Below are 17,207 nucleotides of genomic sequence, written 5' to 3' on the forward strand. Positions count from 1 at the left end.
CAAACTGTTGTATGGGTTGCAAACAGGATAAATCCGATAAATGACACCACTGGCTTGCTGCAGATAGAAAGCACTGGCAGAGTCGTGCTTCTAGGTCAGAACCAAACAACTGTTTGGTCAATTAATTCCACAGAAGCAGCTCAGAATCCGATTCTGCAGCTCCTGGATTCAGGCAATCTTGTTGTCAGAAATGGAAAAGATGGTGATTCAGAGAACTACTTGTGGCAAAGCTTTGATTATCCAACTGATACAATGTAACCGGCGATGAAGATTGGTTGGGACCTGAGAACTAATTTAAATCGAAGACTAGCAGCATGGAAGAACTCAGATGATCCATCTCCTGGGGACCTTACTTATGGGGTGGAACTCCAAGGCAATCCAGAGGTGGTGCCGCGGAAAGGCTCAGAAAAGTACCATCGCAGTGGCCTCTGGAATGGCGATGGATTTAGTGGTGCACAAAATTTAAGATCAAATCCGGTCTATGAGTACGACTTTGTCTGGAATGAGGAGGAGGTGTACTACATAAATTACCTCAAAAATAAATCGGTGATGTCAAGGTTAGTTTTGAACCAAACTGAAAAGGTAAGACAGCGGTACACATGGAACCCAGAAACTCAAACTTGGATGTTGATTTCCATCATGCCAAGTGACTGTTGTGACATACTTGGACTTTGTGGTGCAAATGGGAACTGCGATAATTCCACGCTTCCAGCTTGCCAATGTTTGAAAGCATTCAGGCCTAAATCGCTGGAAAGATGGAACTCCTTAGACTGGTCTGAAGGGTGTATACACAATAAGCCATTAAACTGCCAAAGCGGAGATGGATTTCTTAGAATTGAGAGGGTGAAAACGCCAGATACCTCACATTCTTGGGTGAGCAAAAGTATGAATCTCGAGGAATGCAGGGCTAAGTGCTTGCAGAACTGTTCTTGTATGGCATACACTAATTTAGATATTAGAGGAGGAGGTAGCGGCTGCGCCATGTGGTTTGGTGATCTAATTGATATTAAACAATTTCAATCATTTGGCCAGGATCTTTACATCAGAGTCTCTGCTTCAGAAGCAGGTATCAGTTTAAAATCGGAACATTTTCTTGTTACAGCTTGTGATAATTTCTTTTGGAAATTGTTTAATTATACTTGGGCTCCTTCATCAATAATGATCATGCAGAACTGAAAAACAAGGCTAAGGCGAAGCTGGCCGTGATAATTGCAACACCAATTGCTATGTTCTTGGGGCTTCTTGTAGTCATTTATTACATCCGGAGAAGGAGAAGAAAATTAGAAGGTAATATCAACTATGGTCCTCATTAAAGCAGGGGAAAGTTGGTATTTGATACAAATACCAAAATCGTTTCTGCTCACAGCACCGCTATCAGATCCCTGCCCTGTTTTCAAGAAAACAGTAATACTAAAATTTGTCATTTCTCTTATCAAATTTGATAATACATGGTTTTCAATTTTGTTTTATGATCTGACAAAAAAGTGAGTCCATGAACAATTGGTTCGATATTTTTGGTTTTGGTGTTCAGAAGAAGCATACAGCTTTTGTCTATCTAAATCTATCAATATGCATGAGAAAGCGTATCTCTGTGTTGAATGCTAGCCTATTTTGACTACTGTTTCAGATGAAGTTAAAGAAAGGATTTTAAATGATCAAAAGAACCAAGGCCAGAGTGAAGATATGGAGCTTGCTGTATTCGAGCTAGCTACGATAGCCAGAGCTACTGGTAGTTTTTCTTTTAATAACAAGCTAGGTGAAGGAGGTTTTGGACCTGTTTATAAGGTAAAAGTAAGCACATATTACTAAAGTGATCTCAAGCACGGAGAATTCATCTTTATTGAAAGCTCATCAAAATATTCCTAGTCTCCAGGGGACACTTGCAAATGGACAAGAAATTGCTGTGAAAAGACTTTCAAAGAGTTCCGGACAAGGATTGAACGAGTTTAAAACTGAAGTAAAGTTGATTGCCAAACTTCAGCATCGGAATCTTGTAAGGCTTCTTGGGTGCTGCATTCATGGAGAGGAGAAAATGCTGGTTTATGAATACATGCCTAACAGAAGTCTTGACTCATTTATTTTTGGTCAGAAACCTTTCAATTTTATATTGTCTGCTCTCGGCTTGTGAAATAGTTTTCTTTTGCTGCTTCAAAGGATCAAATAGATATAGAATTAACATGAAGGCAGTACTTGACAGATCAAAGAAGATGCAAAGTATTAGATTGGCCCAAGCGTTTCCAAATTATCTGTGGGATTGCTAGGGGACTACTCTACCTTCATCAAGATTCCAGATTGAGGATTATTCATAGAGATCTAAAAGCTAGTAATGTTTTGCTTGATAGTGAGATGAACCCAAAAATTTCAGATTTTGGCATGGCAAGAACTTTTGGAGGAGACCAGACTGAAGCCAATACCAACAGAGTGGTTGGAACTTAGTAAGTCTACTTTTTCTGCAAATTTGATCTATAAATGCCCATGAAACTCTTATCCGACAATGTTTTGCAGTGGTTATATGGCACCAGAATATGCTATCGATGGGCTGTTTTCGGTAAAATCAGATGTGTTTAGCTTTGGCATATTGTTGTTGGAGATAATAAGTGGAAGAAAGAATAGAGGATTATATCATCAAAATCAAAATGGCAACCTTATTGAACATGTAAGCCTGATTGTCATTATCTTTTATTACATATTTTGAACCGATGAATGATAAAAGAATTTCATTTTGCTGCAGGCATGGAGATTATGGAAAGAAGGCAGGCCTTTGGATCTTGTTGATGAGTTCTTAGCAGAGACCGGCAGTCTATCACAGGTGTTACGATGCATCCACATTAGCCTTTTTTGTGTACAACAACATCCTAAGGAGAGGCCAAGCATGTCATCCGTGGTTCTGATGTTGGGAAGTGAAAATGAATTGCCTCTGCCCAAACAACCTGGTTTTTGGTTTCACAAGAGTCCCTTTGAAGCAGATTCTACATCAGGCAACTACAAATCATCTTCTAGAAACGAAATAAGTCTATCAATGTTAGAGGCTCGATAGAGGGTGGTATGCTTCATTAAACCTATTATGCTCCAAACCATCAGCAATGACTCCAATCCCACTTGATGTTTGGGGCATGTGCTTTTAGAGCCAATGCTAGTGAGAAATGTTTCAGAAATCAAACATGCAATTAAGCATAAATAGTAGTGTTTTGTTTATTTCATGGATAGATAGATTGAAGGGCCAAACTGAAGCTTCATACGGTTAACATATACAAATTCCATGCAATCTCATCATTTACAAGTTTTTAATTTATCTTGTTTTCTGCTGCATTTATGTAATATCAAGGGCCAGCTAACCTTGTCAACTTGAAAAATGATAATATTAATGCATGATGAGCCCATCTTTGCCCTTAATATACCAAGTGAGATAAATGAATCAACAAACTAACATCATTGTCTCGATATCATTTTGTGCATAATCAAACATTTGTTATCAACAACAAAAAAAGATAATTCATAATTCAGGGATTGCTCAGGTCCTTTTGCTTAAATCCAGAAGCGGCTTAGTACTATGAGACTGTAACCTCTTTTTGGGGCACAAAGGAATAGACTTCACAAGATTGGTCAAGCTAACTAGCAACTAGATCTTTAACAGAGGCTAGGGATTCCAAGGCTATAGAGTTTCATCTTCATCTTTGTTTCATCGTAGTCCAACTCTTTGGTTATAGGGGCTTCAAAGGCGTTGGAAGACGTAACGATCAGGCTGTCAGGGCTTCGCAAAACAAAAAGAAAAGGGAAGAGCACGTTGATTGTACGTGACTGACAGGTGATACGAGGTTGGCTTTGCCCTGTTCCAGACAAAGATTTGGTGGGCCCAACACGTTGGCAATAATATCAAACGTAAGAGTGATAATAGATTGGCAAAACCATGAACACATCACTCATCGCTCAGGGGAGGGGGATTTGGAAAAAATTATGAAGTGGTACCAGCAATTTTAGGCATGGGCCGACATGCTTAATGGGCTTGTAGTGGACTAGCAATTTTCTAATGGGCTTATTGTGGATCAAGGACTGTTCTAATGGGCTTCTATTGGACAACAAATGTTGGTTTTTTTTTTTGGAATGGATTTATTTATACATAATTACATATATATTGTATTTAAGAAAACAAATGAAATTTTGAATTTCCACATTACTTTTATTCATAATTTTTTAAATACATTTTTACTATCGCAAACCGTTTATTATGTTCACTACTCATAAATATATACAAACTTACAACGACATAATAATTATTGTAAAACATTTTTTATTCATGATTAAATCAAAATTTTAATGATACAGCTTGTCTATTTCTTTTTCAACATAATGAAACTCATAAAAATATTATTATTATTATCATCATAGTCATAGTTGAAAATGCTGGTCAACATTTCAAAAAAAAAGTGATTATCTTTTTGTTAATTAAAGTAATAGTAAAATATCAAGAAACACGGTTTATCCTATTAAGAACAAACTAATTAACATGAAAATAGGAAAAATTCACACGAAGTCAACTCTATCGGACCCTTGGAATTTTGATTGCAATTTCTTGTAAATTCAGCCTAAAAGTATAAGAAGACTTGACTTTTTGGTAATCATGTCGACTTCATAATAGTTATTGAGAAGAAAAGATCTCCATGAGGGACGTTTTTTTTAAGTCTAGAGATGCATGTTTACTTAATTACTTGCACGTTGAGTGGTCTTGGTTTAATTACTTAATTACAGTCTAGTAGTGTACAATGAAATTATTTTTAGGGGTTACTTTATGATAAAATCAAGTGTAAAGTTCCCTGATTTTTTTGTGTAACAAAGAATTTTAGCATCTTTGGTTTACTGAAACAGTTGGGAGCTCTACATTAAGCTAGGGCAGACAAGAATATTCTGTTTCATGGTTTTTTAAACTTTAAGTTGCTTAACTGCAACTTATTTCAGTTCCTATGTCTCAATAATCTTAACTTCACAGCCATCATGTTAGTTAAAGATATTGCTATCTCCAAGAAGAAGTTGTGGCCTATAGAATAGTTGTAGTCTCTGTCACGATTGATGAAGAATTCCAAGGTCAGTGGACCCAAAGTCTTGCCTTAAAGCCTGAAGGTCAATACTGTTTAGAATGTTCAATCAAATGGCATCTATTCTTATCTTCAAAGCAAATAGCTTTCAGACCATACATCCATGGACATGGATATCCTTTCTTTCAGTGCTTGTTTCCTCATCATCTTCTCCAAAGCTTCCAGCGCACTCGACAAGATTTCTCCGTCTGAGTCACTCACTGATGGCACGACCTTGGTCTCTAGTGATGGAAGCTTTGTATTGGGTTTCTTCACTCCGGGGAGTTCCAAGAATCGTTACTTGGGAATTTGGTACAATAACATCCCCATGCAAACTGTTGTATGGGTTGCAAACAGGATAAATCCGATAAATGACACCACTGGCTTGCCGCAGATAGAAAGCACTGGCAGAGTCGTGCTTCTAGGTCAGAACCAAACAACTGTTTGGTCAATTAATTCCACAGAAGCAGCTCAGAATCCGATTCTGCAGCTCCTGGATTCAGGCAGTCTTGTTGGCAGAGATGGAAAAGATGGTGATTCAGAGAACTACTTGTGGCAAAGCTTTGATTATCCAACTGATACAATGTTACCAGGGATGAAGATTGGTTGGGACCTGATAACTAATTTAAATCGAAGATTAGCAGCATGGAAGAACTCAGATGATCCATCTCCTGGGGACCATACTTATGTGGTGGAACTCCAAGGCAATCCAGAGGTGGTGCTGCGGAAAGGCTCAGAAAAGTACCATCACAGTGGCCTATGGAATGGCGATGGATTTAGTGGTGCACAAAATTTAAGATCAAATCCGGTCTATGAGTACGACTTTGTCTGGAATGAGGAGGAGGTGTACTACGTAAATTACCTCAAAAATAAATCGGTGATGTCAAGGTTTGTTTTGAACCAAACTGAAAAGGTAAGACAGCGGTACACATGGAACCCAGAAACTCTAACTTGGATGTTAATTTCAAACATGCCAAGTGACTGTTGTGACATACTTGGACTTTGTGGTGCAAATGGGAACTGCGATAATTCCACGCTTCCAGCTTGCCAATGTTTGAAAGCATTCAGGCCTAAATCGCTGGAAAGATGGAACTCCTTAGACTGGTCTGAAGGGTGTATACACAATAAGCCATTAAACTGCCAAAGCGGAGATGGATTTATTAGAATTGAGAGGGTGAAAACGCCAGATACCTCACATTCTTGGGTGAGCAAAAGTATGAATCTCGAGGAATGCAGGGCTAAGTGCTTGCAGAACTGTTCTTGTATGGCATACACTAATTTAGATATTAGAGGAGGAGGTAGCGGCTGCGCCATGTGATTTGGTGATCTAATTGATATTAAACAATTTCAATCAGATGGCCAGGATCTTTACATCAGAGTCTCTGCTTCAGAAGCAGGTATCAGTTTAAAATCAGAACATATTCTTGTTACAGCTTGTGATAATTTCTTTTGGAAATTGTTTAATTATATTTGGGCTCCTTCATCAATAATGATCATGCAGAACTGAAAAACAAGGCTAAGGCGAAGCTGGCCGTGATAATTGCAACACCAATTGCTATGTTCTTGGGGCTTCTTGTAGTCATTTATTACATCCGGAGAAGGAGGAGAAAATTAGAAGGTAATATCAACTATGGTCCTCATAAAGCAGGGGAAAGTTGGTATTTGATACAAATACCAAAATCGTTTTTGCTCACAGCATCGCTATCAAATCCCTGCCCTGTTTTCAAGAAAACAGTAATACTAAAATTTGTCATTTCACTTATCAAATTTGATAATAGATGGTTTTCAATTTTGTTTTATGATCTGACAAAAAGTGAGTCCATGAACAATTGGTTCGATATTTTTGGTTTTGGTGTTCAGAAGAAGCATACAGCTTTTGTTCTTCTAACTAAATCTCTCAATATGATTAAGAAAGCGTATTTCTATGTTGAATGCTAGCCTATTTTGACTACTGTTTCAGATGAAGTTGAAAAAAGGATTGAAAATGATCAAAAGAACCAAGGCCAGAGTACAGATATGGAACTTGCCGTATTCGAGCTAGGTACGATAGCCAGAGCTACTGATAGTTTTTCTTTTAATAACAAGCTAGGTGAAGGAGGTTTTGGACCTGTTTATAAGGTAAAAGTGACAACATATTACTACAATGATCTCAATTACAGAGAATTCATCTTTATTGAAAGCTCATCAAAATATTCTTATTCTCCAGGGGACACTTGCAATTGGACAAGAAATTGCTGTGAAAAGACTTTCCAAGAGTTCCGGACAAGGATTGAACGAGTTTAAAACTGAAGTAAAGTTGATTGCCAAACTTCAGCATCGGAATCTTGTAAGGCTTCTTGGGTGCTGCATTCATGGAGGGGAGACAATGCTGGTTTATGAATATATGCCTAACAGAAGTCTTGACTCATTTATTTTTGTCGGTAACCTTTCAATTTTATATCTTCTGCTCTCGGCTTGTGAAATAATTTTCTTTTGCTGCTTCAAAAGATCAAATAGATACAGTATTAATATGAATGCAGTACTTGACAGATCAAAGAAGGTGCAAAGTATTAGATTGGCCCAAGCGTTTCCAAATTATCTGTGGGATTGCTAGGGGACTCCTTTACCTTCATCAAGATTCCAGATTGAGGATTATTCATAGAGATCTAAAAGCTAGTAATATTTTGCTTGATAGTGAGATGAACCCAAAAATTTCAGATTTTGGCAGCAAGAACTTTTGGAGGAGACCAGACTGAAGCCAATACCAACAGAGTGGTTGGAACTTAGTAAGTCTACTTTTTCTGCAAATTTGATCTATAAATGCCCATGAAACTCTTATCTGACAATGTTCTGCAGCGGTTATATGGCACCAGAATATGCTATCGATGGGCTGTTTTCCGTAAAATCAGATGTGTTTAGCTTTGGCATATTATTGTTGGAGATAAAAAGTGGAAGAAAGAATAGAGGATTCTATCATCAAAATCAAAGCGGCAACCTTATTGAACATGTAAGCCTCTTTGTCATTATCTTTTATTACATATCTTGAACTGATGAATGATAATTGCATATATGTTGTATTTAATAAAACAAATGAAATTTTAAATTTTCATATTACTTTATTATTAAATTTTTTTAAAAACATTTACACTCTTGGTGAACTGTTTATTATATTCACAACTCATAAATATACACAAACTTATAACGACATAATAATTACGATAAAATATTTTTTTATTTATCATTAAATCAAGAGTTTTAATGATACAACTCGTCTATTTCTTTCTCAACATAATGAAAACTCATAAAAATATTATTATCTTTTTATTAATTAAAGTAGTAGTAGTAGGAGTAGCATGGTAGTCATTGGCATGTGAGCGGACGCATTGGAGAAACTAGCATAATCAAATAATCGATAGTTCCTCCTGCTTGATGCTACTTTCAGCTTGATTTTGTCATGACAATAATGTTGTCTTAATAATAAGTAATTATGTCATTCACCATGTATTTTTGTTGGTTTTTGGAAGTTCTCTTTAGATTTGCTAACATGACTGCAAAATTATACATAACTAAATAATATATATGTATAGTATTATTTTAAAAAAGAAAAAAAAAAGGAAAATTGAGTTCTATGTGCCAAAAAAATTGATTTTATTTGTTGAATAAAATAAAAAATAATTAAATATATAATTAATAAACCATATATAATTTTTTTTTAAAAAGCATATCTATTAATTAGAAATGATAATTAATTATATAAATATGTGATTAATATTAATTGATTAACTATTTTAAATTAATTACTTTAATGAATTAACTAATTAATTAGTTAATTAAATTAATTAATTAACTACTTTATTTGTAAAATAATTTCAATTAATTAATTTAATTCTTTAAAACTTAACTAATTTACTAAAAATAAATATTTAGTAATTTCACATATTTTAATATATAAATATTCAATATTCAAATATTATGTTATTTTTGTCAAGCTATTATTTATTATTTTAAGGGATAAAGTTGAAAAATTAAAAATTTATATTAAAAAAAGAAGGTAAATTTGAAAATATAAAGGTCATTTTGTAATACTGGGTCAGTTCTATCGGACCCTTAGGACATGTGATTGCAATTTCTTGTAAATTCAGTTTAAAAGTCTAGAAAAGACTTAGACTTTTTGGCATTCATGTTGACTTTAATTACTTGTAAATCTCCATGACGTACGTTTTTTCCAAGTCTAGAGATGCATGTTTACTTAATTACTAGCACTTTGAGTGCTCTTGGTTTAAGTCATACTCTTACGGTCTAGTAGTGTACGAGGCAATTAATTTTAGAGGTTACTTTACGATAAAATCAAGTGTAAAGTTCCCTGATTTTTTGTGTAACCAAGAATTTTAACATCTTGGGTTTACTGAAACAGTTGGGAGCTCTACATTGAGCGAGGGCAGACAAGAATATGCTGTTTCATAGTTTTTTAAACTTAACTGCAACTTATTTCAGTTCCTATTTCTCAATAATCTTAACTTGACAGCCATCATGTTAGTTAAAAGATATTTCTATCTCCAGGAAGAAGTTGAGGCCTATAGAAGAGTTGTAGTCTCTGTCACGATTGATTAATAATTCCAAGGTCAATGGAGCCAAAGTCTTGCCTTGAAGCCTGAAGATCAATGCTGTTTACAATGTTCAATCAAATGGCATCTCTTCTTATCTTCCAAGCAAAAAGCTTTCAGACCATACATCCATGGGCATGGATATCCTTTCTTTCAGTGCTTGTTTCCTCATCATCTTCTCCAAAGCTTCCAACGCACTCGACAAGATTTCTCCGTCTGAGTCACTCACTGATGGCACGACCTTGGTCTCTAGTGATGGAAGCTTTGTATTGGGTTTCTTCACTCCGGGGAGTTCCAAGAATCGTTACTTGGGAATTTGGTACAATAACATCCCCATGCAAACTGTTGTATGGGTTGCAAACAGGATAAATCCGATAAAGGACACCACTGGCTTGCTCAAGATAGAAACCAATGGCACAGTCGTGCTTCTAGGTCAGAACCAAACAACTGTTTGGTCAATTAATTCCACAGAAGCAGCTCAGAATCCGATTCTGCAGCTCCTGGATTCAGGCAATCTTGTTGTCAGAGATGGAAAAGACGGTGATTCAGAGAACTACTTGTGGCAAAGCTTTGATTATCCAACAGATACAATGTTAGCAGGGATGAAGATTGGTTGGGACCTGAGAACTGGTTTAAATCGAAGACTAGCAGCATGGAAGAACTCAGATGATCCATCTCCTGGGGACCTTACTTATGGGGTAGAACTCCAAGGCAATCCAGAGATGGTGCTGCGGAAAGGCTCAGAAAAGTACTATCGCAGTGGACTATGGAATGGCAATGGATTTAGTGGTAACCCAAGTTTAAGATCAAATCCGGTCTATGATTTCGACTTTGTTTGGAATGAGGAGGAGGTGTACTACATAAATTACCCAAAAAATAAATCCGTGATGTTAAGGGTTGTTTTGAACCAAACTGAAAACCTAAGACAGCGGTACACATGGAACCCAGAAATTCAAACTTGGAAGTTGTTTCTCTTCCAACCAAGTGACTATTGTGACAGACTTGGACTTTGTGGTGCAAATGGGAACTGCGATAATTCCAAGCTTCCAGCTTGCCAATGCTTGAAAGCATTCAGGCCTAAATCGCTGCAAAGATGGAACTCCTCAGACTGGTCTGAAGGGTGTGTACACAATAAGCCATTAAACTGCCAAAGCGGAGATGGATTTATTAGAATTCAGAGGGTGAAAACGCCAGATACCTCACATTCTTGGGTGAACAAAAGCATGAACCTCAAGGAATGTAGGGCTAGGTGCTTGCAGAACTGTTCATGTATGGCATACACTAATTTAGATATTAGAGGAAAAGGTAGCGGCTGCGCCATGTGGTTTGATGCTCTAATTGATATTAAACAATTTCAATCAGATGGCCAGGATCTTTACATCAGAGTCTCTGCTTCAGAAGCAGGTATCAGTTTAAAATCGGAACATATTCTTGTTGCAGCTTGTGATAATTTCTTTTGGAAATTGTTTAATTATATTTGTGCTCCTTCATCAATATTGATCATGCAGACCAGAAAAACAAGCCTAAGGCGAAGCTGGCCATGATAATTGCAACACCAATTGCTATGTTCTTTGGGCTTCTTGTAGTCATTTATTACATCCGGAGAAGAAGGAGAAAATTAGAAGGTAACATCGACTATGGTCCTCATAAAGCAGGGGAAAGTTGGTATTTGATACCAATACCGAAATCATTTTTGCTCACAGCAGCGCTATCAAATCCCTGCCCTGTTTTCAAGAAAACTGTAATTTTGAAATTTGCCATTTCACTTATATTCCCTATCAAATATGATAATAGATGGTTTTCAATTTTGTTTTTTGATCTGACAAAAGAGGGAGTCCACGAACAATCGGTTGGATATTTTTGTTTTAGTGTTCAGAAGAAGCATACAGCCTTTTTTCTTCTATCTAAATCTATCAATATGCATAAGAAAGCATATTTCTATGTTGAATGCTAGCCTATGTTGACTACTGTTTCAGATGAAGCTGAAGAAAGGGATGAAATGGATCAAATGAACCAAGGCCAGAGTGAAGATATGGACCTTGCTGTATTCGAGCTAGCTACGATAGCCAGAGCTACTGATAATTTTTGTTTTGATAACAAGCTAGGTGAAGGAGGTTTTGGACCTGTTTATAAGGTAAAGTTGACAGCATATTACTGAAGTGATCTCAAGTACAGAGAATTCATATTTATTGAAAGCTCATCTAAATGTTCTTATTCTCCAGGGGACACTTGCAAATGGACAAGAAATTGCTGTGAAAAGACTTTCAAAGAGTTCCGGACAAGGATTGAACGAGTTTAAAACTGAGGTAAAGTTGATTGCCAAACTTCAGCATCGGAATCTTGTAAGGCTTCTTGGGTGCTGCATTCATGGAGAGGAGAAAATGCTGGTTTATGAATACATGCCTAACGGAAGTCTTGACTCATTTATTTTTGGTCAGCAACCTTTCAATTCTATATTTTCTGCTCTCGGCTTGTGAAATAGTTTTATTTTGCTGCTTCAAAGGATCAAATAGATATAGAATTAACATGAATGCAGTATTTGACAGATCAAAGAAGATGCAAAGTATTAGATTGGCCCAAGCGTTTCCAAATTATCTGTGGGATTGCTAGGGGACTACTCTACCTTCATCAAGATTCCAGATTGAGGATTATTCATAGAGATCTGAAAGCTAGTAATGTTCTGCTTGATAGTGAGATGAACCCAAAAATTTCAGATTTTGGTATGGCCAGAACTTTTGGAGGAGACCAGACTGAAGCCAATACAAACAGAGTGGTTGGAACTTAGTAAGTCTACTTTTTCTGCAAATTTGATCTATAGATCCCCATGAAAATGCATACTTTTATCTGACAATGTCCTGCAGTGGTTATATGGCACCAGAATATGCTATCGATGGCCTGTTTTCGGTAAAATCAGATGTGTTTAGCTTTGGCATATTGTTGTTGGAGATAATAAGTGGAAGAAAGAATAGAGGATTCTATCATCAAAATCAAAGCGGCAACCTTATTGAGCATGTAAGCCTCTGTGTCATTATCTTTTGTTACTTATCTTCAACTGATAAAAGAATTTCATTTTGCTGCAGGCATGGAGATTATGGAAACAAGGCAGGCCTTTGGATCTTGCTGATGATTTCTTATTAGCAGAGACTGGTAATCCTTCACAGGTGTTGCGATGCATCCACATTAGCCTTTTATGTGTACAACAGCATCCTGAGGGGAGGCCAAGCATGTCATCCGTGGTTCTAATGTTGGGAAGTGAGAATGAATTGCCTCTGCCAAAACAACCTGGTTTTTTGTTTCACAAGAGTCCCTTTGAAGCAGATTCTTCATCCGAAAACCATGGATCATCTTCGAGAAACAAATTAAGTTTATCACTTTTAGAGGCTCGATAGAGGGTGATATGCTTCATTAAACCTATTATGCTCCAAACTATCAGTAATGATTCCAATCCCACTAGATGCTTAGGGCATGTGCTTTTAAAGAAAATGCTAGTGAGAAATGTTTCAGAAATCAACATGCAATCAAGTACAAATAGTAGTGTTGTATTTATTCCATGGATAGATAGCTTGAAGGACCAAACTAAAGCTTCATACAGTTCAGATATAACTGAAGCTTCATACGATTGAGATATACAAATTTCATGCATTCTCATCACTTACAAGTTGCTGACTTTTCTTGTTTTCTGCTGCATTTGTGTATGATCAAGAGCCACCTAATCTGGCTGGCTTGGGAACCTCAATATGAGTGTTAATTAATTAATGCGATAAATGAATCAACAAACTAACTTCATTGTCTTTACATTATTCTGTGCATAATCAAACCTTTGTCATCTGCAACAAGAAAATATCATTCATGACTGGGATTCCTCAGTTCCTTTGCTTGACTCCAGAAGTGAAATTAGTGCCATGAGACTGTAACCTCTTTTTGGGGCACAAACGAATGAACTTCACATACAAGATTAGTCAAGCTAACTAGCAATTAGATCTTTAACAGAGGCTACAGATTCTGGGTTGAAAGAAGCTGGTGAGGTGTTGAACAAAGATATGTTGCAGTTTTAAGGTTATACAGTTTTCATCTTCATCTTTGTTTGGTCGTGGTCCAACGTCTTTGCTTATGGGGGCTTCGACAGGCGTTGGAAGACACGTTGATGAGTGTAATACCCGTTACCAAAAAATATTAAATAAAAAAATGACTTTTTAAAAATAAAGTAGATATATTTTAGTTGGTGTCAGATTACATTATCACGTTTAAAAAAAAAATCAATTAATCTTATCTTATTGTATAAAAAAAACAATCAGTTAATCTTATCATGTACTAAAATAAAAGTAATAAGTTTTATCTCAACATTTTTAAAAGAAAAAGTAGAAAACTCACCTCAGTTTATTTCATCAAACTCAAACGATAGGCAGTCAAAATAACTTAATATCAAGAAAGAAAAAAGACAGAAAAAAGGGAAAAATATTCAAATGATTGCTGATTAAGTTATGTTTAGGTTACATTTTCACAGTTTGGGCACAGAAAGACTTAAGTTATTTGTGTTTTCTTAACTTTTATTCAAATTCGACACTGTTCTGGTGACTTTCCGGTGGCATGATGGGTATCAATGGAAAGGTTTTGAAAAGATCATCTCGTTTGGTTTTGTGGTTTGGAAAATACGAATTTTTAAAGTTAATTAGGAACCTGATTTTTAACAATTTTGACAACTCAACTTTGGGTCACTGAAACTCCATATTCCCGTAACATTTTTGGTTGTTTCTTTGAGGGCTTTTAGTATGAAATGAGATGTTTAATTGGCATCAATGGCTCGATTAAGGGCTTCCTGTGTTAAGAGAATTAAAGCTTCAAAGTAAGCTCGTTGATACTGAAATCCAAAAATCTGGGAAATTCTGTGATAATTTCTAAAATTTTGACTTTTGAAACTTGGGAATTTTGTATTCTTTTTAATCAAAACAAATTTTGGTGTTGTAGTATGATATGGATATTTCAAATTGGTGTTGATTTTATCACTAGTAATAATTTAGGTTAAGAGTTGTAAGAGCTCAAAGTAGGCTAAATGACCATCTAGATTTTAAAAATTTCATAAAATAGAATTTTTTTTTTTAATTTTTATAAAAATTTGATTTTTATTAATATGTGATGAATTCTGTTGTAAGCTTTATAAATATTGAATTTTTTATTTCTAATATATTTTTATGTCTAAAAGTATCCATAATTATATTTTATAAACTTATTTCTTAAGTTTGTAAATTTTATAAAAATATAAAAAAATTAAGAAAAAATTGTAAACATGAAATTAATATTATATTGCTATTAGATATTAAAATCTTTACTAATTTTATGATTTAAGTTTAATTCTCAATTTTATTTGATTTTTATTAACTAAAAAAAAAGATAAAATATTATCTTATTAATTGAAAATGCTTTTAAATTGCAATAGAGGTTGCTATACACCTTAAGTGCTTAGAATGGTCAATGGAAAGTCACTTGTCAAATTTGTTTGCAAATACAATTATGATATTTATATATATTTCTTGAAATATTAGGCAACTAGGAGGCTTTTTTGATTTGTTACTTGAAAGTGAAATTAACAAAATCAAGTAAGTGATTGAGACCTTTTTGGTGTTTTCGCATATTAAAAATTAGCCATAATGTGAAATTGAATTTCATATATTATGTATAATATGTTTTGTCCTATAATTTATAAAAATCAGGTTGAATATGAAAAATGTATATATATATATATATATGATTTTCGTATGTTGGATTTTAAAATGTAAATTTTTGTGAAATATTATTTCTGATTTTGAAATATGAATATAATTTTTGTCTAACATATGCATATAAGATTATCCTTATGATTACATATGTAAATACTTAGTTTGAAATAAATATGCTTTTGATGTGCACAATATGTGTTTTGTGAAAATGAAAATTATCGTTTTGTGAACTTAGGTAATCAAAAAATATATTTTATTTTGTCTCCTAGTATGGCTATGATATGATCCTATTAATGGGGGTTAAACGTTGGCCATGTCGACATGTATTATGTGATTAGAGATCAATCTTCCAACTGCACCACCGATTATAGAATAGTGGTATTTGTGATATCTGTTCAGAGTAACCAATGGTTGCTTCTGATATACTTATGACCCATGCCACTAGGGTTAATTGTGGTTTCGATATGATTATGACCCATGCCAATAGGGTTAATTGTGGTTTCAATATGATTATGGCCCATGCCAGTAGGGTTAATTGTGGTTTCTGTTATGATTATGACCTATGCCATAGGGGTTAAGTATGGTCATAGTATGTTACGGGAAACCATTAAAATCTGTAATAATTGTGAAATCATATTTTATCATTTATTTTAAAAAAATTGAAATTAAGATAGTTTTGTTATTTGAATTAGATTACCTAAAATTCTGTTTTTAATATTCATATGAGAATAAAAATTTTTAGCTTAAATGTTTTGTGTATGCTTAATCTGGCTGAAGAGATGTTAGTCACTTGCTGAGCTGTTAGACTCATTCTTTCCTTCACCTTCTTTTTTTCAGGTTGTAATTTGGTCAGACACGTGAGAAACTTCAGGGAATGACATTTCATAGGCTAGCATATGGTGTTAATTTGCTTCAGGATAGTTTAAATTTTATGAACCTTTTAACTACCCTAAATTGTTATTCAGGATTTTATCTCAATATCTTAGCTTTCAAAATTATTATATTTCATAAATATATGTGACCCCATTTTAGTTAGTTGGTTAAGATGTTGTGAGGTTATATCGTGCAAGTGTGTGGCATCTGTTGTGCCTCAAGTTTGGAGTGTGACAGATTTGGATTTGTAACAACCCAAGTCCAATCACTGGCTCAGCAGTTTTTTGGGCCTAACCACGTGGCCCTCAAAAGCTCAAGCTAGATTTGTATTATTATATAGGTCTTAGCAATCACATTCACATTAGATGTAGGATATTGGGTATCACAATCCCACTCATGCAAATCTTTGATGTCCTCACCAATGCTACACATCACATCCACAAGACCAAGATCTCACCAAAGCAATGTGAAAGGCCACATTGGACTGGCACAGGCTCTGATACTATTTATAACAATCTAAGTCCAACTATTGGCCCAACAGCTTTTTGGGCCTAAACTAGGTGGCCCTGTAAAGCTCAAACTCAAGTTGCTAGTAGTGATGGTTTTTTATTGTTATATAGGTTTTAACAATCATATTTACATCAGATGTGAGATGTTGGGTATCACAATGAAGCTGTCAGGACGCCACAAAACAAAATGAAAAGAGAAAATGATGCTAATTGTACATGACTGACAGCTAATATGAGGTTGGCTTTGTTCGGTTTCAAACAAATATTTGGTGGGCCCAATACATTGACAACAATATCAAATGCAAGAGTGATAATAGATTCACAAAATAAAAAACACATCTCTCACGGATCCACTTCAGTGAGATATAAAGGATCTTAGGAATATAAATATGAATCTTTCACTACTTATCAGATATAATTTTTGGATCGATAGCATGAGATCGTGATTTATAAATTTAA

At 35.1% G+C, this 17,207-nt stretch overlaps 2 protein-coding genes and 1 pseudogene across 6 annotated transcripts; all 3 read left to right on the plus strand.

The window, feature by feature from the left end:
- Positions 1–256: 256 nt before the first annotated feature.
- On the plus strand, positions 257–3,292 carry LOC18593899 (G-type lectin S-receptor-like serine/threonine-protein kinase At4g27290). Of its 2 annotated transcripts, none has more exons than XM_088807870.1 (7): positions 257–1,066; positions 1,171–1,287; positions 1,628–1,785; positions 1,874–2,084; positions 2,198–2,435; positions 2,506–2,656; positions 2,732–3,292. In XM_088807870.1, exons 1-7 carry the CDS (start codon positions 265–267, stop codon positions 3,035–3,037), a joined length of 1,983 nt encoding a protein of 660 aa, XP_088663996.1. In that variant the 5' UTR covers positions 257–264; the 3' UTR covers positions 3,038–3,292. The 2 variants fall into 2 exon arrangements, with proteins under 2 accessions (XP_088663996.1, XP_088663997.1); XM_088807871.1 differs by having other exon boundaries at positions 258–1,066; positions 1,628–1,791.
- Positions 3,293–5,120: 1,828 nt separating this feature from the next.
- Positions 5,121–9,750, plus strand: LOC18593900 (G-type lectin S-receptor-like serine/threonine-protein kinase At4g27290; annotated as a pseudogene). Its single transcript, XR_016027652.1, has 7 exons — positions 5,121–6,466; positions 6,571–6,687; positions 7,030–7,187; positions 7,276–7,489; positions 7,599–7,834; positions 7,905–8,055; positions 9,609–9,750. The product of XR_016027652.1 is annotated as a G-type lectin S-receptor-like serine/threonine-protein kinase At4g27290 (transcript).
- On the plus strand, positions 9,649–13,303 carry LOC148761501 (G-type lectin S-receptor-like serine/threonine-protein kinase At4g27290). 3 transcript variants are annotated; one of them, XM_088808743.1, is made up of 7 exons: positions 9,649–11,056; positions 11,161–11,277; positions 11,629–11,786; positions 11,875–12,085; positions 12,199–12,436; positions 12,514–12,664; positions 12,715–13,303. In XM_088808743.1, the coding sequence occupies exons 1-7, from the start codon at positions 9,784–9,786 to the stop codon at positions 13,039–13,041; spliced, it is 2,475 nt and encodes an 824-aa protein (XP_088664869.1). In that variant the 5' UTR covers positions 9,649–9,783; the 3' UTR covers positions 13,042–13,303. The 3 variants fall into 3 exon arrangements, with proteins under 3 accessions (XP_088664869.1, XP_088664870.1, XP_088664871.1); XM_088808744.1 differs by having other exon boundaries at positions 12,733–13,303; XM_088808745.1 differs by lacking the exon at positions 12,715–13,303 and having other exon boundaries at positions 12,531–12,605.
- The last annotated feature ends 3,904 nt before the right edge of the window (positions 13,304–17,207 follow it).

The sequence above is a fragment of the Theobroma cacao genome, chromosome 7, assembly GCF_053813885.1.
Source record: "Theobroma cacao isolate CCN51 chromosome 7, ASM5381388v1, whole genome shotgun sequence".
Classification (NCBI taxonomy): domain Eukaryota; kingdom Viridiplantae; phylum Streptophyta; class Magnoliopsida; order Malvales; family Malvaceae; genus Theobroma; species Theobroma cacao.